Raw genomic sequence first — 27,464 nt, forward strand, 5'->3', positions numbered from 1 at the left:
GCTCGAGCGGGCGCCAGTAACGTCTCCATTTGTCCCTGTCGCGTGCTAGTGTAGCCCAATGGCATCTGTTCGCTCCGGGAACATGAAAGGCCTCAAACCGATCGTTCATGATCTTGACGAAGAAGTCTGACCATCTGGAAGGTGGGCGGCCACGCGGTCTTTTGACATCCCGTGGAATCCAGTCGGTAACAGCTCTAGTCCAGCGGTCATCTTTAAATCTCATTACGTGACCAGCCCATCTGATTTTCGACACCTTGGCAAATGAGACAGCGTCCCTGATTCTTGATCGTCGACGGATGTCAGAACTCCGAATTCTTTCTCTCATTTGAGTGAAACGTGATATTCCAAGCATAGCTCTTTCTATTCTTCTTTGGGAGACCTGAATAGCGTTCTCATCTTGTTTGCGTAGGGCCCAGGTCTCTGAGGCATAAGCTAATGCAGGAAGAACAGTGGAATCGAAGAGATGTGCCCGGAGTCGGAGGTTCTTCGTCCTCTTAGCTATTTCTTCGACGTTCTTGAAGGCGTTCCAAGCCGCTCTCTTCCTCCTGCGCAGCTCGGGTGCCAGGTCATTTGTCATGTTGACTTCTCGACCTAGGTACACATAGCTGTTGCATTCGGAGATGGTCATTCCATTGAGAGCGAATGGGGCGTCAGGAACAAGGCTGTTTCTCATAAACATTGTCTTCGTAAGATTCAGCTGTAGTCCTACCTTTCCACACTCACGGTCAAAGTCGGCCAGCATTTGTGCCGCTTGGCTGATGTTTGGTGTTATTAAAACAATGTCATCAGCAAAGCGGAGGTGGTGTAGTTGCCGACCATCTATCTTCACTCCCATTCCTTCCCATTCCAGTCGTCGCATGATGTTCTCGAGGGTGGCACTGAAGAGTTTCGGTGAAATGGTATCACCCTGCCGCACCCTTCTCTTGACATCAACGATCACTTCTTTGTAGAATGGTGAGATCCTGGTAGTGAATCCGCAATACAGCTCACGGAGGATCCTGATGTATTGGGCTTGAATGCCCTGATTGGCTAGGGCTTCAATGACCGCTTCCGTCTCAACAGAATCAAAGGCCTTCTTTAAATCAATGAACGTTAAACAGAGAGGCATCTTGAACTCCCGAGAAACCTCAATGAGCTTGGTTATTGTGTGGATATGGTCGATGGTGCTGAATCCTTTGCGGAACCCTGCTTGCTCGCATGGTTGTCCTTCATCTAGTGTTCTGCCAATCCTATTTAGGATGACTCGAGTGAACAACTTGTAGATGACAGACAATAGGCAGATCGGGCGATAGTTGCCAATGTCATGGATGTCTCCCTTCTTGAATAGTAGTACGGTCCTGCTGGTTTTCCATTGGGACGGAACCTTGCATTCAGACAGGTAGCGAGTGAAGAGCCGAGCCAGTGTATTGATGAGTACTGACGGCAGGTTCTTCAGGTGTTCAGGTCTGACCTTGTCTGGGCCGGGTGCTGTTTGTTTCTTTACCGACGAAATGGCATGTCGGATTTTGGAAGGGAGAACGTTGGGAACGACATATCCATCCTGTGGAATTTGGTATGTCGGCAAGTGGACATGGCTATCGAAGAGATTTGAGTAGAAGTCATGGATAATCTTCTCCATTGCCGTTCTGGAGGATGTGATGGATCCATCAGGATGTCGGAGGGCAGTCATCTTGGTCTTGTAGTTGGCAAAGGACAGGCGGGCGTTACGAATACTTTTCCCGGCTTCTGCCGCATCTACCAGTACTTCTGCTCTTCTCTCTTTGAGGTCTTCCTTGATCGCATCTCTGCACTGCTTTGCGAGCTCGGACGTTAGCTTGCGGTTGCCTGAGGCATGCGCCAAACCACGCTGGCGAATTAGCTCAAGAGTTTTCGAAAATAGGCGATTTTTTGTGGCTATCTCTCTCTTGGCGTTCCTCGCACATTCATGGAGGTGCTGAACCAGTCGATCCTATTCCTCGTCAATGTTGTCAACAATGGCATCTTCCCATGTTGCCGCAATAGTACCAAAGAGTTCCCAGTTGGTGGTCATTCTAGGAGTTCTCTTTTTGAACTTTGCAGCCCTTTCTCCCCGCTCTGTGAAGTAGAATTTTGCACGAAGGAGACGGTGGTCTGATCCCATTCGAAATTTTGGGACAACAGCAACATCAGTCAGGCAAAACCGTCGATTGAATATGATGTGGTCTATTTCGTTGTGGAATCATCCACCGGGAGACTCCCATGTCCATCGTTTAGATTCTGCCTTCTGGAACTGTGAGTTACCATGAATGGTCTTGGTCGACATGATGAACTCAGACAGTCTCTCACCCTGTTCGTTCCATTCTAGGCCATGGGTCCCGATGTGAAGTTCTTCAGCTGATCTTCTCGGTCCTATCTTGGCATTAAAATCACCCACAATGATCTTGTAGAAGGTGTGGTCTTCTTTATAGAACTTCTCTAGCTCCATGTAGAACTTCTCAATTTCTCTTTCATCATAATGAGATGTTGGTGCGTAGACAACGAAGATAGAAACTGCAGGCAGTGAGCCACATCTATTCAAATGTAAACGTCCGATTCGGGTTGTTAGGCATTCGAATGAATCATGCTTGATAGCACAGCAGAAAGGCGTTTGCCTTGCACGCAGCCAACATGGCCAACTCGAGTTCGATTCCTCTGCCCCTCTCGAAGAACCCGGCAAGCTACTGAGAGTATCTCGCCCACACGGCAGAGCCTGGCAAGCTACCCGTGATGTATTCCATATGCCAAACACAGTAACAACAAAGTCTCCAATGGAGATGTTACTGGGCCCGCTGGAGCAAATCGATGAACAAGGGGAGGATCGTGATCGTGATTGTGTAATCTCTTATACAAGGGCTTAAAATGGCTCCAGGGTGAAATGCAATAATCTTCACACACTTTTCTCTTATGGTGGTGGGAAGGTGCATGGTTGTGGGATTGGTGTTTGAATATTAAATGTAATGAATTATTGTGAACAACTATATAAAAATAAAATAAAATTTTAAAAAGAGACAAAAATTACAGTTCAAAAGAGCAACTAATTTAGGGACCAGAGAGTACTGGATGTAGGGCACTTGCCTTGCATGTGTCTGTCTCAGTGTTGATCCCTGGCACCATGCACGATCCCCTGTAACCCTCTAGTAGTCACCCTGAGTACATGAGCCAGGAGTAAACCCTGCACACTGCCAAGTGTTCTCCACCCCCCCCCCAAAAAAACCCTGCAATTGATTTAAAAGTAGGTATTTCATGCTGTAGGGATAGTACAACAGGTGGGGCACTTGTCTTGCACATGGCCGACACAGGTTCAATCCCTGGCACCACATATGGTCTCCTGCTAGGAGTATGAGTGCATAAAAGAGTAACCCTTGAGTATTGCTGGTGAGACCCCCACACCAAAAATAAATAAAATTAAATAAGGTGTTTCGTAAAATCAGTGAAGCTAAGCTGACAATTTACAAAATAAATGCATTAATTTCTAAACTGGATTCTGTACAGATTAGTTCTGTACCCTTAAGAACTGGTACACATCTTGAAACAAATCTCGGACCCGAGCAGCTTTTGGCAGAAATGCCTCCAGACCTTGCATTAGGCCTCCTTCACCCCAGATGGGACCCTCCGCCTATTCCCCTGGAAGCCCAGCGGCCACCATCTTCCAGAGCTTATTGGGAAAGCCAGGTATGGGCCAGCAGTGATGACACACCCAGGGCCTCTCGGGATAGGGGTGGAGCTGGTTCTTCTCCTCCCCCTTCCTAACCAGATCAAGATGCCGCCCACGAACACCCCCTTCCCCCAACCACAGGCTCCTGATTAAGCTCCTTAATGGTCATGATCCCAGAGACACACAAACGAATCTTGGAACCGAGCAGCTCTTGGCAGAAATCTCTCCAGACCTAGTTATTAAAATTTTAGAATTCCAAGATTGTGCAACATCATATGCTATTCATAACCATCAATAGAAAACAAATTGTCTAATGTCGCCTTTTTGGCAGGTCTGAGTGTTTGGGGGAAATTCCAAATAATAATGGTGGGACTGATGTCGAAATACTGAATGTCATCAAAGTAGAGAGAGAGAGAGTAATGTGGAATTATCTGCCACACAAGTAGGGGGGAGGGTGGGTTGTGGGGAGTTGGTAGTGGAAAATGTGCACTGGTGAAGGAATGAGTGTTTGATCATTGTATGACTGAGATTCAAACATGAAAGCTCTTTAACTGTTCGCACAGTGATTCAATAAATAAATTTAAAAAAAGAACTGGTATACATCTTTATTTTAGTATCCAATATTATCTCCTACAGAAAGCCAGGGAAAATGTTTCTGTTTCTTACTCTCCATAGAGCCTTAATTTCTCTGTAAAGTGACAATTAATGCTTATTATCACAACTAAGACTTGGTCTGTATTATTCTGAGAACAAGTTTTGGAAATTTCCACTTTAAAAGAATAAATATTTATATCAGAACTCTCAGTTCTCCCCAAATGATTAAGACCCATCCTGTCAGTGACTGAGTTGTCTTAAGAATGTCCCAAGTTTTGCATCTGTGTAGCAAAGGAAAATTTCAAGTTCTGCTTCTGGTACTGTCAAGTTAGCCCTACCAGGTCACCCTTCTGCACCTAACTATGAATCCTGGATACATCTGGGGAAAAAACACATGAAGTTACTAAAGTACAATATTTAGAAGAAGGGTCGAGAGAGATAGTACTAAAGGTAAGGACTGACTCCCATTTTTCTTAAAGGTATCAACCTGGATTCTAAGAGTCCCTCCCTTTCCACCTCCGTGTTTCTCTGGAGATAATTTTGTGTGGATGGTGCAGATCTGAATGAAAGCAGATGTGTGTTTGGCGGGGCCTTTCAGGCTTTCAGGAATTCAACCATATTTAACTGGCCTGGGTTTGTCCTTGTCTCAGTTATTCCCACAAACATTGGAATATCTAAATAAAGAAGTCTCCTGTAGAAATCCACTTACATCCTTGAAGTGGCCGCTGCACCATAACTACCTGTTAAGGAATAGCTTAAGGTGCTCTTTTCAACTCTCCCGTGATCTCAGGCATGTTCCACTCTGATTTTCCAGCATCCACACGTTCTAAGACTTATCTGGCTTCCAGCGAGCATTCATCTGATCCCTCATGAAGGCGAGGTGGCAGCAAGCATCGCCTGATAGAAACGGTGGGGGCTTTGTTTCACCCTCCCATGACTCACTAGCATATTCCTGCTTGCAAAGGGGCATTGCCAAGTCGTCCCCCAGGCCCTGCTGACGCGCGAGGGAGGCTTGGAAGTAGTGAGTCAGTAGGGCTCCATCCTTTCCTGCACCCCAAGGTCCAGTCCAGCTTCCAGTCTCTAGGCAGGTGCCCAGCCGCGGCCTAATCTTCCTGGGAGCTGCGCTGCAAGGGCGGGAGCTCAGACGGCCCTAAAACCGCGCTGGTGGTCCTTCTGCCACTGGCCACTGGCTCTGGGATGGGATGCCTGGTGCTGGCTTCCAGTGCAGCGGGTGTGGGGCTGGGGGTTTCCTTCTCAGTTCCTGCTCTTTTCCCGATCATTCTTCCTGTCGAAGATGCCTGACCAGGTGCTCGCAGTCTCTTTTTACCTCTTTTTCTCGTTGAGAAAACGCCCCGCAGCCGGCTCAGGTATCTGCAGTTGGGGTATCCACAGGCCGGGTTTCTGCAGCCTAGGGTCGGGGTCATCTTCACAGGGAAGAAATGGTGCTCAGAACTTAGTCTCCCCCGTACCCCCCCCCCCCAAAAAAAAGGAGGAAGCCCAGGCTGACTGCTATCTTCTGGAAAAGTGAAGCGTCATTGTAAGAACAACAAAACTTTGTAAAGTTTCGATTCACGAATCGAACCTTTATTTGCTTGCCTCTTTTGACCTTTGGGCCACACGTGGCTGTGACCAGGCACTATTTCTGCCTCTCCGCTCAGGGTCACTCATGGAGGTACTTGGGGGATGTACATAGGTTGCCAGGGATTGAACTCTGGCTGCATGCAAAGCCAGTGCCCTATCCACTGTACCATATCAGGTCCTTAAGATTAGATTCTTCAAAGAAATAAAGTTAGAATACTCACTTGATAACTATCTGACCTCAAGGGGGTGGGGAAGTGTCTGGTTTTGTGTCTATTAGTGGAAATTCAACTAGGAGGGTGAAGGGTCACTTATCAGGAAAACAGTTATTTATCCAAAAGAATCTTTTAAACTTTTCTTCACATAGTCTATGAAGAAAATCTGTTTGAAAGCACACGGGTTTATTATTATTTTATTATTTTATTATTTTAGGAAAGCAAACACAGCATGTATATGACATGAGATTTGTGTCCTAGTATTGAGCCATATCTTGGGGCCAACCTTATTTATTATTAAGGATTACATTATAAGGAGTGGAACAGGAAAGGAAGCTAAAAAGTAAAGGAGGAATTGTTTGAATGATAACTCTGAAATATTTTATGCCACAGGGGGAAAAGAGGCAATATTAGAGTCAGAGAGGGAATTAATCCATGCAGTTCAATGATTTTCTGATTTAAGTTTTCTAGTAGCCTCTATAAACTATATTGTTGTACATGTTTTGGGTCACACCCAATGGTGCTCAGGGTTCACTTCTAATTCTAAACTCAAGAATCACTCCTGGCAGGCTTAGGAGGCCCTATGGGATTCTGGAGATTAAACCCAGGTAGGCTGCCTAGCAGGCCTTATTCACTGTATTATCTCTCTAGCCCTTTTGGTTTTTTTAATGTATTTTTAAGACCACACATAGTAGTAATCAAGGATTATACAGGGTCTTGTATTCCTTGGATGTGCTCAGTAAGTATAGGCAATGAGAGGAATTGAACCAGAATCATCTGTGTGCAAGGTACATAACCTTAAGTTTTGTACTGTCTCTCTGGCCTTGGAGCCCATGCTTTGCATATGGGAAGTCTGGGATCAATCCCTGGTACCACATGGTTCTACAAGCACCAGTGGGTAGCAACACATGAGCACTGAGCCAAGAGTATCCCTGAAACATCTCTCAGTGTGATTCTCCAGAAAACAAAAACCAAGAAAAAAAAGTCACATTTTATAGTGACCAGTGAGAAAAACTCAGAAGGGTCCCTGGGATGTCTTAAAGTCACCATTCACCAAGGATTTCTTGTTTTGACAGCTTCTGTGCTATTTGTGATAGAAACTTTTATTTTATTTGTTTTTAAAAAGTTTTTAATTTAGGGGCTGGAGCGATAGTACAGTGGGTAGGGCTTTTGCCTTGCACACGACCAACCTGGGTTCAATCCCCAGCATTCCATATGGTCTCTCAAGCACAGCCAGGAGTAATTCCTGAGTACAGAGCCAGGAATAACCCATGAGCATTGCTGGGCATGACCCAAAAAGCAAAATTAAATTTAAAAAATTTTGTGTGTGTGATAGAAGCTTTTATTTTGTCTTTAGTATGAAGCTTCCCCTGGGGTGGGGAAGGTGGGTGATGGACCCTGGGACAATGGTGAAGGGCAGCAGACACCTGAGGGATGGAGACTCTGGTGCTAGACTAGTTTATGTATAAAAGCCTACTAATGGTTTGTAAACCATGGTGCCCAAAATAAAAATTTTAAATGTAAAAAAAAAAATGGGAACCTTGAGATAGTTCAGAGGTTTGGGACACATGTTCTGCATGTAAAAACATCCCCAGGACCAAAGTGTGAACCCCAACACTACATGCTCCCCAAAGCATCACCAGACATAGCCGTGGAGATCCCCAAGCACTGCCAGGATGATTCTGGAGCCTCTGCCCTACAGGGTCTAAACAGAACCTCATAATTTTGGATACTAGCATGAAACTGCCTTGCCAGTTTGGCCAAGTATTGCCAAAGTGACTCTTGGGCCTTCCGACCAATGCTCTATCGTTCTTTTCTCCCTCCGTTTAACCAAAGACTGGGTGAGAAAAGGAGACACCAAGTTTAATTGGTGGATAACACCAGACACACAGAAACCAATCTCGTAATTATCTGGCTCTTTGCAGAAATCCAAAATTATTATATAACTTTCATAACCAACTATAAAAAACAAAGTATTTCACAATGCCTTTTCAGCAATTCTGATTGTTGTGGGCGGGGAATTCTAAACAATAATGGTGTATCTTTTGGCAAAATAATGAATGCAATCAATGTAGAGAAAAGTTAAGTAGAAATCATCTGCCTCACAGACATTGGGAGGGGTGGGGCGGGTATATTGGTGTTCTTGGTGGTGAAAAATGAGTACTGGTGAAGGAAAAGGTGTTTGATCATTGTATGGCCAAGACTTAAACCTGAAAGCTTTGTAACTTTTCCCACAGTGATTCAATAAATAAATATAAGAAGAAAAATAAATAAAATTATAAAAAAAAAAAGTAAGGTGGAGTTCATGCCCAATTCAATCAGCTAATCAGTGGCTGAATAAATAGCAGTATTCCTACATAAAAAAAGTTTAATTGGTGGGAGATGAATGTTTAATAGACAAGATGAGCATCTGAACAGGTACTTAATTGACAAGATTTTCAACTGATAGAGTGGACATAAAAGGTGCTGACACCAAATTGTAATGTAGAAGGCAATAAAAATATATAGTAGGTTTAACCTGTAACAATATCTTAGTAATTTTTTTTCTTTTTGGGTCACACCCGGAAATGCACAGGGATTATTCCTGGCTCTGCACTCAGGAATTACTCCTGGCGGTGCTCAGGGGACCATATGGGATGCTGGGAATCGAACCCAGGTCGGCCGCGTGCAAGGGAAACACCCTACCTGCTGTGCTATCACTCCAGCCCCAATCTTTTTTTTTTTCTCCCAGCCCCAATCTTAGTAATCTTTTATACAAGGGTTTAATGGATCATGGTAAGATACGACAATCTTCACTAATTGCTTATAAGGAAACATTTTTTGATCATTCTTTTAGCAAACTACTTATAATAAGCAATATAAAATAAATTAGTGAGGGCCTGCTATGGGGGCAGGCTTAAGGGATGGTTGGGAGAATTGGAGAAGGTACATTGGTGGTGGGATTGGTGTTAGTATATTGAATGTCTACAAAAATCATCATGAACAACTTTTTAAAAAATAATAAAATTCAGCTCTGGGGAGAGTTAAGTATTTTGGGGGGGTTAACCTGGAAAGTTCAGAAACTAAGACAAAATTAAAAGTTTTCTCATGAGGCAGAAGAAATAAAACTCATAGTCCTTAGCATTATCAGCTTATTTTCTGAACTAAGTGATGTCTCAAAGGGCTAGTGCTCATGTTTTACTCATGGAAGACTTGGGTCTGATGAAGGCATGGTCCCCCAGCACTGCTAAGAGTAGCCATCAGGCATCACCAGGTGTGGCCCAAAGTCCAATAAATAAATTAAAAAATTTACTTTCTTTTGCAAAACTACATGTCTGGCCTTTATGGTGGAAAATTCCTGTTGATAATTCCAATAGCTCAACATAGTCTAAAGATTACATTTGATGAGAGAAAGAGAAAGAGGGAGAAAAGAGTTGCCTGCCATAGACGCAGGCTGGAGTGTGTGGGGGGGGGTGATTTGAAGGGGTGGGAGGGAAATTGAGGGACACTGGTGCTGGAAAATTACACTGGTAAAGGGATGGGTGTTAAAATATTATATGACTGAAATGCAATCATGAACACTTTTGTAATGTTCTGTCTCACTGTGATTCAATCAAAAATAATAAATAGATAAAAATAAATAAAATTAAAGATTACATTTGATTCATGTTTACAAATTATCTTACTGAAGAAATACACTTAAATAATTTGACTTCCTCTGCTACTATTGAATATATTGATTAGCAAGAACATCTGACCCTCTTATTACACTATCCTCATTGTAAAGGAACAAGTATTTTTGTTTATACTTGGATCTTTTCTGAGTTTGATTAGCTTAAAGATTCAGTGACTGGTCTATTCTTAGTGCAAAAAGGAGATCCAATTTTGTGCTTATAAAGTTTGAAGGTCCTAGCCAGTGTGAGTCGTTAACCAAGGTGTCACCAAGATACTGGACTCTTGAAATTGCCAAAAATAGGTCAGCACGACTGGGGTGCTTCAGAAACACTGGAAGGAGGAAGTATAATAATGGACACGTTAGGGAGTAAGTGGTATCTTGTGGGATACCTTGAAAACTGGATTGAAGACTGCACAGACTTACTAAAGATAGATTAGCAAGGAATGTCACAAAATTAGTTCTCAATCTGAGGAGACCCTCGTTAGCAGTCAGTATGAAAGCTGGATTGGATCAGGACAACCAGAGGTAGGGAAACAATTATAAGAGTATTGTAAATTAGGGAGGGATGAGGGGGGTCACAGCAGCAATGCTCAGGGGTTACTCCTGACTCTGCACTCAGAATTACTCCTGGCAGTGTTTGGGGGACCATATGAAATTCTGGGGATCAAACCCAGGTGGTTGCATGCAAGGCAAACACTCTATCCACTACCACTCTGGCCTTGAGAATGTTGCAATTATATAGGAAGAATTGCAGTGACCCGGAGAAAGGACATGGACACGACAAATGAAGTGGAAGGACCTGTGCCCCTCATTCCCCACCCCCGTCCCCCCACTGGAACATTCCTGTGTCCATATTGACCATGCCATGATTTTCTCACTCATAATATGTGAAAAGGATTAGCTACCCTGCCAGTCGGGGAGACTGAGGCCACGGCCGAGGGTCCGGGAAGCCGCAGCCAAGGGTCCCTCCGCAAGATGTGCTGGGAGCGGGGCTGGACGTTTGCCTAGCGCGAGGCCTACCTGGGTTCCACTCCCAGCATCCCACATGGTCCCCTGAGCACCGCCAGGGGTAATTCCTGAGTGCAGAGCCAGGAGGAACCCCTGTGCAATGCCAGGTATGACCCAAAAAGAAAAAAAGCAAAAAAAAGATTTGCTGGGAGTGGCACTTGGGCGGGGAAGGTGTGAAATGCTTGGCACAGAACTGGACACACAACACAGCCTTTCCAGACCTAAAATAAAATTGAGTCTAATTTATAGAATTTGGACACGATTGGGTTCTATGCCTTAGATTGTACAATGGAATTTAAAAAATTTTTTTATATTCGCACAATATATTATTATCTATTATCTAGTTTTTACTCTGGAGAACCTGGCAGGCTACCAAAAGTATCCTGCCTGCACGGCAGAGTCTGGCAAACTCCCCATGGCGTATTCAATATGCCAAAACCCAGTAACAATGATAGGTCTCATTCTCCTGACCCTGAAAGAGCCTCGAATGTGGCACTTTCTAAAATCTCAGGGCTAGGACGAAGGAGACATTACTGGTGCCTGCTTGAGGCAATCGATGAACAACAGGATGACAGTGATACTGATACCACCTGCCTGAGAGAAAGGGATTGCCATCTTCTGGCCTTCTGAGTCATTTAAAATAATTTTCAGAAACCCATCTTTTTCTCATAAAGCAAGTAAAGATGTTTGATGGCTCTTGAGGCAAACTGGAGCTTATGAAGTTCCTCTGACAGGGTACAATCTGGACTAAGCCCAAACACAATGTTCCTCTCCAGGCCTGAAAACTGCTGAAGACTGTCCAAAATGATGTGAGGGCCCCAAACACCAGCAGCGTGGTTGAACACGACTTCTGTTGCTCCAGGAATCTCAATTAATTCCATTGCACTTAGCAGTGCAGCCTCATAACGTCTTCGGTCCTCTCGTCTCCTGCACAGAATTGCCACGTCTTGGGGCAGGTAGCCCTGTTGAAACAGATCATGACATTTCCTGGTCACATGTTCTGCCATTTGTTCTGTTGTCAGATTGGTCCATGTCTCACACACCCCCCGTGGAGCCTGCGCACACATGGTCTTCTCGTAGGCAGCTTGCCGGAACAAAGCCAGCGTGTCTGGAGACAGGTTGGAGGGAGGATTGTTTTTGATCCTCACCATTTCTTCTTTCATGACCATCGCTATTTCCAGGGCACAGTGGACCCCATCAGTGATGATTTTTCGAGGAAACTGAGCTGATGGAGGGGGGAGACCACTGACGTCTGCACGACGGGCTTGGAAAGGATCCAGAAAAAGCCAGAGAATCCCATGGTGAGGGTTCTCACTTCCAGCCCCCCTCACGTTGGGGTGGGTGATGCTTCTAGCCTTAGTGTACCAATCGCCATAGGTGCTGCAGAAATTCTCAGTCTCATCCATCACAATGTGCTTTATCTTTAGGAACTCCCCTCGCATAAAGTTTCTGCGGGTCACAGCCTGGCAGGTTTTTTGTTCCCTATGAGAGTGAAAGAGAGAACAGAGTTTTAGGTAAAAAAAAATAAATGGAATATTGTGCATTTGTGGTTCTTTCGGGCTAGTCCTCAATTGGTGATTACTTCATACCTGTTTTACCTATATATTACCTAACAGACCAGATACATAATATCAAATTCTACCTTTTTTTTTTGCTGTTATCTAGTTAAATTAGCATGTAAAGCTTTTAAAATGAACCCAGGTAGGAGTTTTTTTTTAATTACTTTTACTAACAGGTCATTCCTTCATGACAACCACTGAAGACAAGTTCCTTGTCTAAAGAAAATCTCAAAAGTAATTTGCATGTGTTACTACCATTTCTTTACTTTTGGTCCCTTTTAGGAACTAGAGAACAAATCACCTAGTAATATATCGGAATTTTCACACACAAGAGATTAATAATAGAAATTCCTCAAAAGCAAGTCTAGTTACCTGTTTAATTGCATAGTACTAAAGGAAAGCCTCTTTAGATTTTTTTTGGCAAGAAAAATTTTAAGAGGTGCCTGACTTTTATGACATGTCAACGTAAGATATCAAATTTATACAATTGTGCCTCTCTAGAAATAGAACTTTTTTTATGTACCTCAACTTACCTTTATATTGTTTCAGTATATCAGAGGAGGAGGAGGGAAAAATTAGAGAAAGAAAAAAATCCAAATCATGTAGTTATGATTTTTTTACTATTGCTTATATATGAACAATATATAGTTATGTGTGCATACCAATTCACAGTTCAAGGGGTAATGCATGTAACTAACATGAGTGAGACCTTAAGTTCTATCCTAATGCTGCATGCCCCCTGCCCTTAGCACTGCTGAGTGTGACCCCAGTGGTGCCCAAATGCAGTGTCTTCTATAAAAATATAAATTTTTATATATTTATATGCACATATCTGTACATATTCACATAGGTATGTGTATATGTACATATTTTATATATACCTCATATTTTGTCTATTTCTGCCTTGGAGCCATATCTGGTGGTGCTCAGGGCTCTATGCTCTATGCTCTATGCTCAGGGACCACTCCTGGTGAATTCAAGGGAATATGTTTGGTGCCTGGGGTTGAACCTGGGTCAACCACACGAAAGCAAGAGTCTTATCTGCTATCTTTCTAGCCCTTAAATACTATTACTGTCACTGTCCTTCCATTGTTCATCGATTTTCTCGAGCAGGCCCAGTAACATTGTGAGACTTGTTATATACATATTTTATATATGTATATATACATATTTTATAAATATATTTTATATTATATTATAAATATTATATGTTATTTTATAAATACATATATATTTAACAAACTTGGTTATTTCTTGCCTCCTCTAATTTGAATCCACATATGGTCCCTTGAGCACTGCCAGGAGTGGTTGGAAGGTTGAGCACAGAACCAGTGGTAAACCTTGAACACAGCCAGGTGTAGCTCAAACCTCCCCCACCACACACACACACACACACACACACACACACACACACACACACACACATCCCAAAACACAGCAAATTATTTTAATGGTACTCTAGAAAAGATTAAATCTGTTGATTGTGTTAAGTTCATGAAAGTCTTACATCACATAATCCTTTAAGGAGTCATTTTCACAAACATAGAGGATCTCTTTTGGTTTGCAGTGAAATAAATCCTTAATTTTCGTGATGATCTTTATGGCTATGGCTGTCTTTCTGATTCCTGGAAAGCAATAGATGAGCAATTCTCGTGTCTCCTGAAGGCTCTCTGAAAGCAGCTCACACTGCTCCTCGATAAGCAAGTTGAGAAATTCGTTGCTCAGTTGGTCACTTAAGAGAGAGCAAGAGCTCATAGAGACCACTATAAGAGCTTGCAACAAGTCTTCCATTTCCTCTTCATTAGGAAGCCTGTAGGACTGGGGATAACGCACTGGCATTTCACTGGGCCTGTGCCCTATGCTGGACAGGTGTATCAAGCTAGGAATGACACACACTTTCCCTGTGTAGCCACCGGCAGTACCCAGTTTCTGCTTTAACTGTTGAGCTGTATTTCGTGCATATTCAAACCCTCCAATCCAAGTAGGGTCTCTTAAGATTGTGTAGAGCACCAGAGGGCTATTCATGGCTATTAGGAGAGCATCACACAGAACATTCTGCTCTTTCTGTAAGCCAATATCCCTTGCCCAGCTTTTAGAAAATATCACAATGCCCTGAGAACAAGGATATATGTGCATCTTCATTAATTCCTTCAGTCCTCTGTGATCTGAGAATAGCTTCTGACAGAAGGATTCAGGTTTAAACTGTATTTCTTCCCGAGTCACTGAAATTCAAGGAATAGAAGTCAGTTACTAAAATTTGCAAAAGTGTAAGTATTCCTGCCATATCACAGGAAGAAATGAGACTAGTCATGGGACGATGGTTTCCTTATCTGCATAGAAAGCACCCTCTTTCTTCTCAGGCCAGGACTGCAAAGTGCCTATTTCTGAACTCTCATATAGAGGAAGGCCACCAGGGAGAGAGTCTTCACTGAATAATCTTCTAATACCAACTCTTCAATCCCAAATGGTACATTATACTTACTTACTATTATAATTTTTTGAGTACATGGTGGTTTTGGAAAAACTAGGAACCTTTCTATAAATTATTCTTGCAATCCTCTCTGGGGTAACCACCTTCCAACACTGTATGCATTTGCTCACCTTTACTTTTTTTTAAAAAAATTTTATTAGTGTAATACCTTGAGGTACAGTTGTAGACTTAAAAGTTTTTGTGCTTGGGTTTCAATTATACAATGATCGAGTACCCATCCCTCCACCAGTGCCCATTTTCCACCACCACTGATCCCAGTAACCCTCCCCCCCACCCCCCCCTTTGTGGCAGGGCATTCCCTTTTGTTCTCTCTCTCCTTTTGGGTGCTGTGGTTTGCAAAAGAGGCATTGAGAGGCAGTCATTCACCTTTACTTTTTGACCATTCCTCTCTTGCATGCTTTCTCTCTCTGAAAAAAACCCATACTCGTTGAAACTAACCACAAGTGTGTGTGGGGGCTGAGGGTAGGTAAAATAGAGAAGAGACCAGTATGACAATAATTGTTGTGGATTATCATGCTGGACAAGATCTGAGGGTTAAAAGTAGGTAAGGAATATTCTTCATAACCTTTCAGTTCCAATATTGCAAACCACAATGCAAACCACAAACCAAAGAGGCAGGCAGGGGGTGGGGGGTGGGGGGTGATTGGAGGGGACCTGGGAGCACTGGTGCTGGGAAATATACACTGGTGGAGGGATGGGTATTGGAATACTGTATGACTGAAATACAATCATGAAGGACTTTGTAATGCTCTAAAAAAATTATAAAAATTTTTAAAAAACATACTCTCTCAATAAAACTATTGTATACATATGTACATATAGTTCTTAAAAGCATATCATAAATATACATGATTTTTAACACGATAATTTTGCATTCCCTACCCCTCACCATACATCCACTCCCCTGAAATATTTAGCCATGTTTGGACATTTTTGGATCGTCACAGTTGGGTCAAGGATACGACTGTCATTTAGAGGTCAAAGGCCAGGAATTCTACTAAATATCCCATAATTTATAGGACAAATCTCTGCAACAAAGAGCTACTTGACCCAAACGTTAATAGAGCCTCCTTGAAAACTCTGCATTAGAAAGAATCCAGGTGACCTCATCCATTAACTCCTTTTACATCAGAAAGACAAGAAACAATTCTCCCAAGATAGGGACCTAAGGGGTTTAAGAAAATTCCTTGGACCGGAGAAGTAATACAGGGATTAAGGCACTTGCTTTGAACCCCACTAACCCTGGTTCTATCCCTGGCACCACGTGTGGTTCTCTGAGCTTATTGCCAGGCAATAGCACTTGAGCATTGATAAGTATAGTCCAGATTCCCCCACAAAACAATTTTTTAATTGAAAGAAATTAAATTAACTTCTCTCAAATATGGAGAACAATTGTCCTCTATAACTAAGAAGCCACTAAACCCACAGCAGTATAGTGTGGTTTTTCTGGCTGGAAAACAAGAACCAGTCACATAAATTATTTCAGCAGTCTTTGGTCTATTAGGTCCTACATTTACTCTTTCCCTAAGGAGAAAGGCTGAGCTAACTGCTACTGATTCCTTCCAATTTATTTTTTATAAAATAAAAAGTTTCCTCCACTAGAATCAAGAATAAGTACCTGGAAACAAGCTTTGTTGAAGAGTCCTCTTTAATTTCAGGATCTTTGTGGGATATGATAGGCTTCTTTGTGCAGATGAAGCTGGTGAACTCAGAGGAAAGCAGTATTCTGTGGCCAAATAGGAAGGAACTAAACAAATGCATGAAAAGTTATTTCAGATAAGAGTAAATTAGGACAAGAGAAAGAATTATCTTATAAAATTACTCAAGGGCTAGAGAGATATTATAGGGGCTATGGTTCTTGCCTTGTCTGTTGCCAACTAGCATTGGATCCCAGGCACTAAGATCCCTCAAGCACCACCTAGAGTCACTCACTCATAAACACAGAGCCAGAAATAGCTCTGGAGCACCGCTAGGTGTGGTCCCATACTCCAAAATACAATTAAAACAACTAAAACTTTGATCTAAGTTTCTTTGATCAAATTTGTGGAACACTAAAGAAAAGCTAATAAGCTTCGTTCAATCTGAAAATCCTTTATTGATAGATTCAAAATCCCAGGGACGGTTCTGAGCAGATTATTTAGAGGGGAAAATAGTCTTAGCCCTCTGTCCCGATCCACTGGTCTGGTATCTCATTTTGCAATACTTTCTCTCCACTGGGTGGTGCCCTAAGCCCAATAATGACAAGTATGATCTCCTAATGTTTTTCTGTCAATTCAAAGTGGTGAACAACTTTCTCTAGAAAGAACTGGCTTTCCTCGACAATCTTTAAGAAAATAATTATTAATTCACTGAAATATCAGCTTTAGAGGATGGAGAGATAGCATAGTAAGTAAGACTCTTGCCTTGCTAACCGCCAGCTGGGATTGGATCCTCTGCATCCCCTGTTGTTCCCAGGGCACTGCCAGGAGTGATTCCTGAGTGCAGGCAGAGCCAGGAGTAACCCCTGAGCATTGCCAGGTGTGACCCAAAAACAAAATAAATAAATAAAATCAAAATTAAATATCATCTTTGAGTATTGATAAATGTTTTTGGCAAGTATTATAAGCCTGTGAAACAAAGGGAAATTTACACTTCTTCATCCAGGAAGTATTATAATTTTCCTCAAACAGACTCAAATATAAATTTTGTCTTCTTTTAATCCCAGAGAGATATTTTGAGTCTTTTTAATTAGTTATATTAGACAAAGAACCTTGAAGAGGTAAAGTATGTGTAAGCAAAAACAGTTTTTGATTTATTTTTATTTATTTTGTTTTGGGGGACACACTTGGTGCTTCTCAGGCGTTACTCCTGGCTCTGCGCTCAGGCATCACTCCTGGTGGGCTTGAGGGACCCTCTGAGATGCAGGTGGGCCACAGGAAAGACAAGAGCCCTACTGGCTCCTGGGTTTTATTTTCTTATTATTTTGGCTTTTGGGAGTGGGGGTCACATCCAGTGATGCTAGGGGGTTACTCATGGCTCTGCACTCAGAAATTCTTCCTGGTAGTGCTGGATATCCATACGGAATGTCAGCGATCAAACCCGTGCAAGGCCTACCCATTGTACTATCTCTCCAGCCCCTGCTTTTTTTTTTTCTTTTTCGGTCACATCCAGCTGATGCTCAGGGGTTACTCCTGGAGGCGCTTGGGGGACCTTATGGGATGCTGGGAATCAAACCCTGGTCGGCCGAGTGCAAGGCAAACGCTCTACCAGCTGTGCTATTGCTCCAGCCCCTGCTTTTATTCTTTTTTTTTTTAAGTTTTTTTTAAACATCTTATTTATTTATTTATTTATTTAGCTTTTTGGGTCACACCAAGCGATGCTCAGGGGTTGCTCCTGACTCTGCACTCAGGAATTAGTCCTGGCAGTGCTTCGGGGACCATATGGGATGCTGGTAATCGAACCTGGGTCGGCACCGTGCAAAGCAAACGCCCCACCCACCCACACTATCTCTCCAGCCCCTGTTTTTTATTCTTTATCAAAATGTTGTGATCAAATGCCCATGAAGGCGGAGAAGGATTTCCTCCTGATGACACTGACTTTGCTTCCTTTTTACCTGACTGGATGCCCAACATCAGGCGCACCCAGCGCTCAGTTGTCAGCTTTGTGATCGAATCGTTCCTCATGATCCAGGAATCCGGTTCTCCCGTGAATACTACACAGCAGAAGGGCTTCACTTGAACCATACAGACATAACCATACAGGACATCTCTTTGGTACACATTCAAAATTTTGGTGGTGAAATTCACCTTTGGCTTCTCACAGCAGAAGTGGTATGTAGGCAATTTTTTTATGCAGCTTTCTATTTCATTTTTTAATGAGTCAGGATTCACTTTTTCTCTCTTACAGCCAAACACTTCCTTGGTTTTATCATCGACACCAATAATTATGTATCCCCCCTCAGTGTTGGCAAATGCAGAGACGTAATGAGGCAGCATCTCTTTAATACGAGGGACAATCTTTTTGGTGGTAAACCTTTTCAGTTCAACATGGGTTGACTCAGTAAAGTTGAGCTTCTCCTTATACACAAGTCTGTCCTTTTTAAACAGTTCTGCGGCACATATCCTCATATCTTCCTCTTCTTGAATGTACCTGTCAAGAACTTCCTGAGGACACAGTTCCTTCACTCTCTGCCTTCCTCTTTGAGCTCTAGACTGCTTCTCCCGCAGAAGCTCCAAAGCACTGATAGCACTCAAGTTGATAGCAGAAGTCACAGCTCTTTGATATAAGTTGGAGTGCAAACTGCAAATCCTTAGTGGGGCACTACAAGCCTCTGGGTTCCACGCCTTGACAAAAATCAGGAGGTTGTGACCCTGCTGCATGTAATCGAGATATTTCTGTGATCCTGAAGGAAGGAGTTTTTGAAAAGATGTTTCCAGATCTTGTCCCAGCCCATGACATCGGTAACTATAGTTTCTGTCATGGATCTCTGCTTTGATTATGCCCCCTCCAGAATTTAGCAGTGCACATGTAGCTTTGATGATATTAGAATTCTCAATTCTTTTCAAACAGATATTGGTCATTGTCTTCCTGTTTTCTTCTCCAAGAGTGACTGTGCCCACTTTAACAATTATTTCGGGATAAAGTACTTCCATATCAGACTTGGGCCTTTCCATCTTGGCTGTGCTCCTGCATATCAAACAGCAGAAACGGGGCTAATAAATAACCAAAAGAGACAGTTGCTTCTGCATAAACAAGAATGCCAGCCATTATAAGATTTTCTTAAAATATGTAAACTATTGGAGCTACATTTTAGCATTGAAAACAAAGAGTCTTTGCTATCACTGTTTTCTAACAACTCTTAGCAAGATCCTTGGCCTTTCAAATATACACAGGCATAGAGAAGGTGGAAAGTTTAATATTTTGCTATAAAGAAAATTTTTATTGCCGAAAATTTTAGACATTTTTTAAAATTTAAAATCATGAAGCACCAACAATGAGCCTAGATATAAAGGGTGTGGTTTGGCAACAGAAGCAAAGTAGCTTATTAGAGATATGCTGAAGTAGAAGTTGCAGTTAGAAAATGTTCTGATTTCTAGTTCAAGGGTAATAAAGGAAGGCAATGCAGTATATCACATATACTCCAAAATTATATTCTTTGGCATATATGTGATATAGCATATCTGGCTATAAAAAGATAAAATGCGATGTTATTTATGTACTATTATATGCATTTTTAAAAAGCTTTAGTCTGTTTATGTAATAATGTCAATTGATATCAAACACAACATTTTTGTTTTTGGTTTTTCATTCTTCCAAATTCTAAAGTACATTTCTTCATAAACAATGTGGTATCAGAGTCAAATTGTCCTTCCCACCTAACTGCTCTGTCCTAGGCTTTGGAACCCTCTAGGACCTACAAAAGGACTTGAACCTTTGGGACACAGTCATTAAATTATAGTAAATTTCTTGTTGTTGTGCAGACCAGAGAACAGCCACTTAAATAATAAAAAAATGGTGTTCTGAGCCAAAATTTAGGAATTTTTTTCTTTTTTTTTTGCTTTTTGGGTCACACCTGGTAATGCACAGGAGTTACTCCTGGCTCTGCACACAAGAGTTACTCCCAGTGGTGCTCAGGGGATCATATGGGATGCTGGCAATCAAACCCGGGTCGGCCGCGTGCAAGGCAGACGCCCTACCTGCTGTGCTATCTCTCCAGCCCCCCAAATTTAGGAAATTATCCCTTACCTTCTGTTAACTGAAAAATAAAATATTTACTAACCCAAGACAACAGTCTTCTTTTAGATGAGAGAACCTGTTTATTCTATGTGATCTTTGCAAAGCAGAAACCGTGAGTTTGTTGCTTACACTACTGAGGGGTATTGGGGGGAAACACCAGCCTCCAGAATATGTACTTTCCTCTCACATTAGTTTGCTTTAGTAGCAGTTCCATGTCCTCCAAATAGATTATAAACCACCTAATGAATTTATTTTTCACATCTAAGCATCTTCTATTGGTAAATTTAAATATATGGTTCCTTAGGGAAACTTCAAATAACATTTTATTCATATCAAACAATCCTACAATATTTCTGGTTAACCATCTATCATAATCTAAAATCCCCTCTTTAATTTCTCACAAATTTCTTTTCAGAAATTGGTTGACCACCTCCAACAATACATAACGCAAAGCCTTCCAAACCATTCTCTCATCCAACAACTCTGTTAGAAATGGTTTCCTTGTTACCACCTGCAGTTTTCTCCTTCAAATTGTCATCTGCTGGATCCCACTGAACAAATCAAATTACTTTGGAACTGCCACCTATAAGCTCATGCCACCAGGTCTTCTTGATACTACTTTTTTCGATGCAGATAACAACTTGAGAGACACAAAGTTTTCGAATAATCTGGCTTTATATCCTATCTATTCATCACACAATTCTCCCTCATTTTTCTTCTAAGTTTTTTCTTAGCTACTATTTTATTAAAGTTTTTCATACCTTCAGACATAAACTGTATCTAGGATAGATGAGATTAATTTTTTTCTTTTTTTTTTTTACCTGATGCTCTTGCTTTTTTCCCTCTTGCTCTTTCAGTCCCACATCTGGCTCCGGTTGGATGTCCGAATGTTTGTCTTCTGTCACAGGCCCTGCTACCCTTTGATATCAGAGGGGGAGGAGCAGGAACTCTGCCAGGCTCCATTAGTCTTCACAACATTGACCCACTGAGGAAAGCTGATAAGGACTCAAGAAAAGCCTATGACTGGGCAGATTAGCAGACTAGGGACCTCTAACAGTGAATGAGGTAGGAAAAAGGGGAAACTCAGAGGCTTCCAGGTGAGGGATGAAAGCTTAAGTTCTTATGTCTAAAAGACTGAATCATACATTGCACAAACACCACCCCTTCTGATTAATTTTGAAGTTATACATTTATTTTTTTAAAAGCTGTCTGTATATTTCCATCACTAAACCATTCTGTTACTTTCCAAAGTAAATGTATTATTTAGTTTATTTTTCTAGTTCCCCTGTTGGACACACAACTCAACCTAAAAAAATTCTCATACCTGGGTGAAGGGATTGCTGTGAATTAATTAATTTTTTTCACTTTTTTTTCCTTTTGAGCCATATCCATTGGTACTCAGGACTTATTCTTGGCTCTGTGCTCAGGGATCATTTCTGAAAGGACTTGGAACATCACGTGTGCTGTTGGAGCTCAAACCTGGGTCAGTTATATGCCAGGTAAGCACCTTACCTGCTGTACTATCTCTCTGGATCCTTATTTATTTATATTTTTGTTTCTTTGTTTGGTTGAGATTTGGATTTTGAACCACAGCCACTGGTGCTTGAGCATCACTGCCAGAGCTGCTCAGGGAACCATGCAGTGCCAGGGGTCCAGCCTGAGACTCCTGCATGCAGAGCATACATTTATGCTTTGAATTTCCTCTCATGCACCTTATCTAATTTCTTTTCCTTTTTTACTGTAGCTTTCTCTTATTTTCTAAGTGGTTCTATAATAAAAATAAATGTTAATGCTTATTTTAATCATCACTGTCACTATCACTGTCTTCCCGTTGTTCATCGATTTGCTCAAGCGGGCCTAGTAACATTGTGAGACTTGTTGTTACTGTGTTTGGTATATCGAATACATCACGGGGTATTGCCAGGCTTTGCTGTGCAGGCGAGATACTCTTGGTAGCTTGCAGGCTCTCCGAGGGGCGGAGGAATCAAACTCAGGTCAACCTGGTCCGCCGTGTGCAAGGCAAAGCAATTAAATGGAAAAATATTTGCAAGCTAATTATCTCACTTAGGGATTATGGTTATACTAGGCTTTTATTTTTCTTAAAAATAAGACTCATGGGGCTGGAGAGACAGCACAGCGGGTAGAGCGTTTACCTTGCACGCGGCCAATCCGGGTTCGACTCCCAGCATCCCGTATGGTCCCCTGAGCACCGCCAGGAGTAACTCCTGACTGCAGAGCCAGGAGTAACCCCTGTACATTGCCAGGTACATTGCCAGCAAAAAAAAAAAAAAAAATTAAATTAAATTAAAAAAATAAGACTCATGGGACTGGAGATATTAGAGGTACGGTGATTGCTTTGCACACTGCCGACCTGAGTTCAATCCCCAGTACCCTATATGGCCCCTGAGCACTACTATAAATAATTCAGGAGTGCAGAACCAGTAATAACCCCTGAACATTACTGGGTGTGGGCCACAATTTCTTTTTTTTTTTATTTTAAAGCAACCACATTTAGCAGTGTTCTATCTGTTATTATTTATTTATTTATTATTGCTTTTTGGGTCACACCCAGCGATACACAGGAGTTACTCCTGGCTCTGAGCTCAGGAATCACCCCTGGCGGTGCTCAGGGGACCATATGGGATGCTGGGAATTGAACCTGGGTTGGCTGCATGTAAGGCAAACGCCCTACCCGCTGTGCTATTGCTCCAGCCCCTATCTGTTATTATTTAGAGCATGCAGCATGTTGAAATTCTAGCTCTGGCACTTTCTAATTTTTGAGACCTTGATTAAGCTCATCTAAACTTCGGATTTCATCTGTGTAATAGGGAGATATAATAGGGCCTTCTAGGCTCTTATGAAAGAAATTCCATGACCAACTTAAGGTGGTTCCTAGCATATATTGTCAAATCTCATTCAGTAATGAAATAGTAAGCACCTTTCATATCCTGAATGTGATTTTATGCACTAAAGATATGCATTAGAATTAAAATATCCCGTTAATGTCTGCCTTTTTATGATTGATCAGCTGTTTAATTTTATTGTTCTCAAATTGTCCTCATAACTCCTTATAGGAGATGCATTATTTTGTCACCTTATAAATGAAGACTGCATGCAGAGAAATGCCTTTTCACTCCTAGTAAGTAGCAGAGCTAGGATGTTAATCCATGTATCTGATTCTAAAACACACGTATTCTCATTCTGGCAACCAATCTTACTTTTAACCAGAAGACTAATGCACACAAGTTGCATTCACAAGCTTTCAAAATATGTATTGAACGGCTCATTCCAATACAACACAAACAGTATTATCTTGTGAGCACTCCATGTATTAAGTACTGTTCTCATTTAATTCTCATAGCTGCTCTGTGAGGTAGGTGCTGTTATATAATTATTTAATTATTTTCTTTTGCAGATGGGGAAACTGAAAAACAGTTTATGTGATTGCAGATTTTAGGTCGGATGCATGTCACTCCAGTGCTACTTGGAGAGACATCAGTGTATATGCAGTGAGTTCTGGGTTTTCTGAGAGTGACGGTAACTGTGTCTGTGATGATAAAATTTCACAAATGAGATAGTATATGACAAGAAACCTACAAGTAAGAATGTAGCAGGGTGAGGAAAGATGATGATAAAGGAGCAAATCAGGCAGAGCAAATAACCTATGTAAAGGCACATTCTCTTCATTGTCTAACCTCTGCTGTTCTTAAAGTACAGCAGAGAGAGGCTAAACAGATTGTACAGGAGGTAAAGTGGCTTGCTTTGCATGCAGTCAACCTTTTTGATACCTGGCATCCATGCAAGTCCCTATGTCTCTCCAGCACCACCATGGATAACCCTTGAGATCCTTGATAGGTATGGTAGAAAACATTACATTTTCCGCCATGTTTTTGTCTATTCCCTTTATTTGTTCATGTCATATCTATTCATGACATCCATTGCACTCTACCTTTTATAAACCAGTTCTCCATATACACTTCCTTCTCACCTGGACCATTGCAATAGTTTGCAATGACTTTTCTGCAATTACTCTCCCTTCCTTAATTTATTAAAAAATGCACCTTAAAAATAGTTTTTGAAAGTACTATTCTGATCACCTATCTCCCCAGGATCTGAAATTATTACACTCTCCAAATAGCTAGCCACCATTATCAAAGCATTAGCCGGTCTTACAAATACACTCCTCCACCCCAGTTCCTTCCAGAATGTGTTAGATATTCTTAGAACTCAAATCCTAGAATAAGTCTGGATTGTGCTTCAGGCATTTTCGGGTTTTGTTACTTGTTTTTGATGCTGGAGGATATCTAGATTATAACGTCTCCATCTTGCAGAATTTTGAGATATGCTATACCCTTTTCAACTTTGCCCAAATTTGGTTAGGTCCTCAGTCAGAAATTAAATTATTCCTTCTTCCAGAATTTCTCAAATTCCTCCTAGCTTTCCACACCCAAACCAAAGATCACCTCTGCCTGAAATTCGTTCCTGTTTCTCTTTTGCACTTCTTTGTTATTTAGCTACACTCTAAAGGGTTTATTAATCTGAATCTGAGTAAGGGTAAAGGTTTATTAATCTGAATCTGAGTAGTTCTTCCCGGAAAGCCAAGGCGCCCACATTCTAGGATCCCCTCCTTCCTCAGATGCCCTTATCCAGTGTGTGAAACGAGGATTACAGTCGTCCTGCCATCAAGAGAAAGCCACGGAGACAGCTGGAGGTGCGAGAAACAAAAACCTAGAACTCTTATAAACCAAGAACAGAACCCTGAGCTTTGGAGCCCGCCCCATAGTAGAGACTGACACGTCGCTATTAGTTTCCCGCCTCTTTCTCGCTTTCATTGGCCAATTCTTGCCCAAGTCCCGCCTTAGGCCTGCGACCCACGTGATGCCCTGGCTACCCGGGGATTGGTTGTTCGGCGAGGGCCGCAATGGGCGTTGGGACGGCCGAAGGGCCGCGAGGAGACCGGGAATTGGAAGCTGGCGAGGATGTCGCTGGGGACCAAAGAGACGCGGGTATCTTCCTCCGCTGGTCCGGGCAGGCCTTAGGAGAGGCAGGGCAGTGGAGTTTTTGCAATGACTGAGGACTCGTGCCTGTGCCTTTGGTTTGAACGCGGGCTCGGGCCTTCCTCGTGTGCTTCCCCTGCAGGATGGCTTCTCGCAGGCTTTCCTGAAGCCGCTGGGTCCCGACCTTGCCCTTAGCGTTTTTAAGGGTCCATCGGGTTGGTTTTGGGTCGTGCAGAGCTGTACGAGGTAGAAGCTGGGGGATGAGGGGGCTTGAGATGCTCGAGGCATGTTCGGACCTTAGTGAAACCTTGGAGGTAAGTGGGTTTGTATCTTGCGTTGCTGCTTTCTAATAACGTCGTTTAGGGATTAGGATGGCGCTCGCTTGTTAAAATAAATGCTCATTTATTTACCTCGTTTTGTGTAACAGCCACTATTTTTGCGTGCAGTGCATGTAAAAAAAAAAAAAAGAAAAGAAAAGAAAGAAAGATAAAAAAAAAAAAGGCAGATCCTGGGACTGGAGAGAGAGGATAGAGGGTATGCATGCAGCCGACCTAGATTCTATCCCAAGCACCCCATATATCCTGAGTGCAGAGCCAGGAGTAACCTCTGAGCATGGCCGGGTGTGGCCCAACCACCACCACCACCAGGCCCTCCAAATTAAAAAAAAAAAAAAAGCAAAAACAAAATAAAAGACAGACCCTTCTCTCTGTGATGGGTCTGATTGGGCGGGGTGGGATCTGGGGGGTGAATGAGGGGCGGGGGACGGGGACATGCCATGGTGGGGGAAAAGTGCTGTGGAAGTTAGGGGAGGAGACGACTGAAGAAGTTAGAGACCATTTAATAGAGAAAATGACTTTTAAGTAAAGTTTGCAGTAAGACCGTGCAGGTGAAACAAAGTGGATGTGGAAGAGAATTGGGAAGGCTTGTGGATGGCTGGAGCACATGGGGGTTTGTGTCAGGATGAAGATGAAGATGGTAGAGGTTAGACTTTTTTTTTTTTTTAGGTTAGACTTTTAAGGACCTTGAATTCTGTGATGTCTGAATCCTAAGATGAAAAGTGAAATAGATGCTATTGTGTTGCACAGTTGAGGAAGGATAGATACTGCTTTTTGGATTGACAGTGAAAGAATCATGCAGAAAGGCCACAAAAGTAGAGAGGTAGGATTGAAGTACAGAAAGGTTTTCTATGAAGAGGAAGGATTTTCTAGATAGGGGGTACAAAGCTCCAGTAGCAGATTTGAAGACTCATAGTCTGGGTTGGTGTTGAAGATAAACGGGTTTAATTTTAAAGTTTGGATTTTGAGAGAGGGTTCCCCCAGGCTGCAGGCCAAAATGAACCCTGTATGCCGAGGAAGTGATCCAGCCCTTTGCGCTGTCCCCCAGCCCCAGATTGGACTTCTATTTCCTACCCAGAGTGAGCAGTTAAATGCTCTCATATGAAATAAACACATCTCCATATTTTAAGGATGTGTGTGTGTGTGATATTCAGAGTATGTTAATTGGAGAGAAACTAGAGGCAGAACATTCAGCATTTGGTAGCAGGAACATAGACTTTAAGAAGTTTGCCAGTTCTTAAAGTTTTGTTGGAATAGGTAATATAAAGTAAATTTGTTATGTGCCAAAGCGGGCAGGTTGGGATTGGGAGGGAAACTGGGGATATTGGTGGAGGGCTGGTCACATTGGTGGTGTTGGAATACTAAATGCTTAAAACAACTACTTAATGGGGGAGTGGGAGGGCTATTGGATTCATTGGTGGTGGAGAATGGGCACTGGTGGAGGGATATGTACTTGATCATTGTATAACTGAAACCCAAGCATGAAAGATTGTAAGTCTACAACTGTACCTCATGGTGTTTCACTAAAAAAAAAAAGATGGAAAACTCCAACCCTAATAAAGCAATTACTACATTAAATATAATATTCTAAAAAAACTATATAATGAACAATATTGTAAATTTTTTACAAATCTTGTAAATTTTATAACATTTTTAATAAAAATT

The 27,464-nt window shown here is 42.1% G+C and overlaps 1 protein-coding gene across 1 annotated transcript; it reads right to left on the reverse strand.

Annotated features, from left to right (window-relative positions):
• Positions 1-11,302: 11,302 nt before the first annotated feature.
• LOC130035742 (protein SLFN14-like) lies at positions 11,303-21,615 on the reverse strand. Its single transcript, XM_056127619.1, has 5 exons — positions 21,289-21,615; positions 18,345-19,417; positions 16,371-16,499; positions 13,769-14,483; positions 11,303-12,184 (listed from the first exon to the last, which is right to left on the reverse strand). The coding sequence occupies exons 2-5, from the start codon at positions 19,402-19,404 to the stop codon at positions 11,350-11,352; spliced, it is 2,739 nt and encodes a 912-aa protein (XP_055983594.1). The 5' UTR covers positions 19,405-19,417; positions 21,289-21,615; the 3' UTR covers positions 11,303-11,349.
• Between the last annotated feature and the right edge of the window lie 5,849 nt (positions 21,616-27,464).

The sequence above is a fragment of the Sorex fumeus genome, unplaced genomic scaffold (genome assembly GCF_029834395.1).
Source record: "Sorex fumeus unplaced genomic scaffold, SorFum_2.1 ptg000063l, whole genome shotgun sequence".
NCBI classification, from domain to species: Eukaryota; Metazoa; Chordata; class Mammalia; order Eulipotyphla; family Soricidae; genus Sorex; species Sorex fumeus.

Excerpts from the sequence above, each read along its gene's own strand:
- LOC130035742 (XM_056127619.1), bottom strand. The coding sequence starts at position 19,404 with ATGGAAAGGCCCAAGTCTGATATGGAAGTACTTTATCCCGAAATAATT. Across the intron at positions 16,500-18,344 it reads GATGTTGGGCATCCAGTCAG|TTCCTTCCTATTTGGCCACA; the intron begins GTAAAAAGGAAG and ends GCATTTGTTTAG. Across the intron at positions 14,484-16,370 it reads TCAACAAAGCTTGTTTCCAG|TGACTCGGGAAGAAATACAG; the intron begins GTACTTATTCTT and ends CTTGAATTTCAG.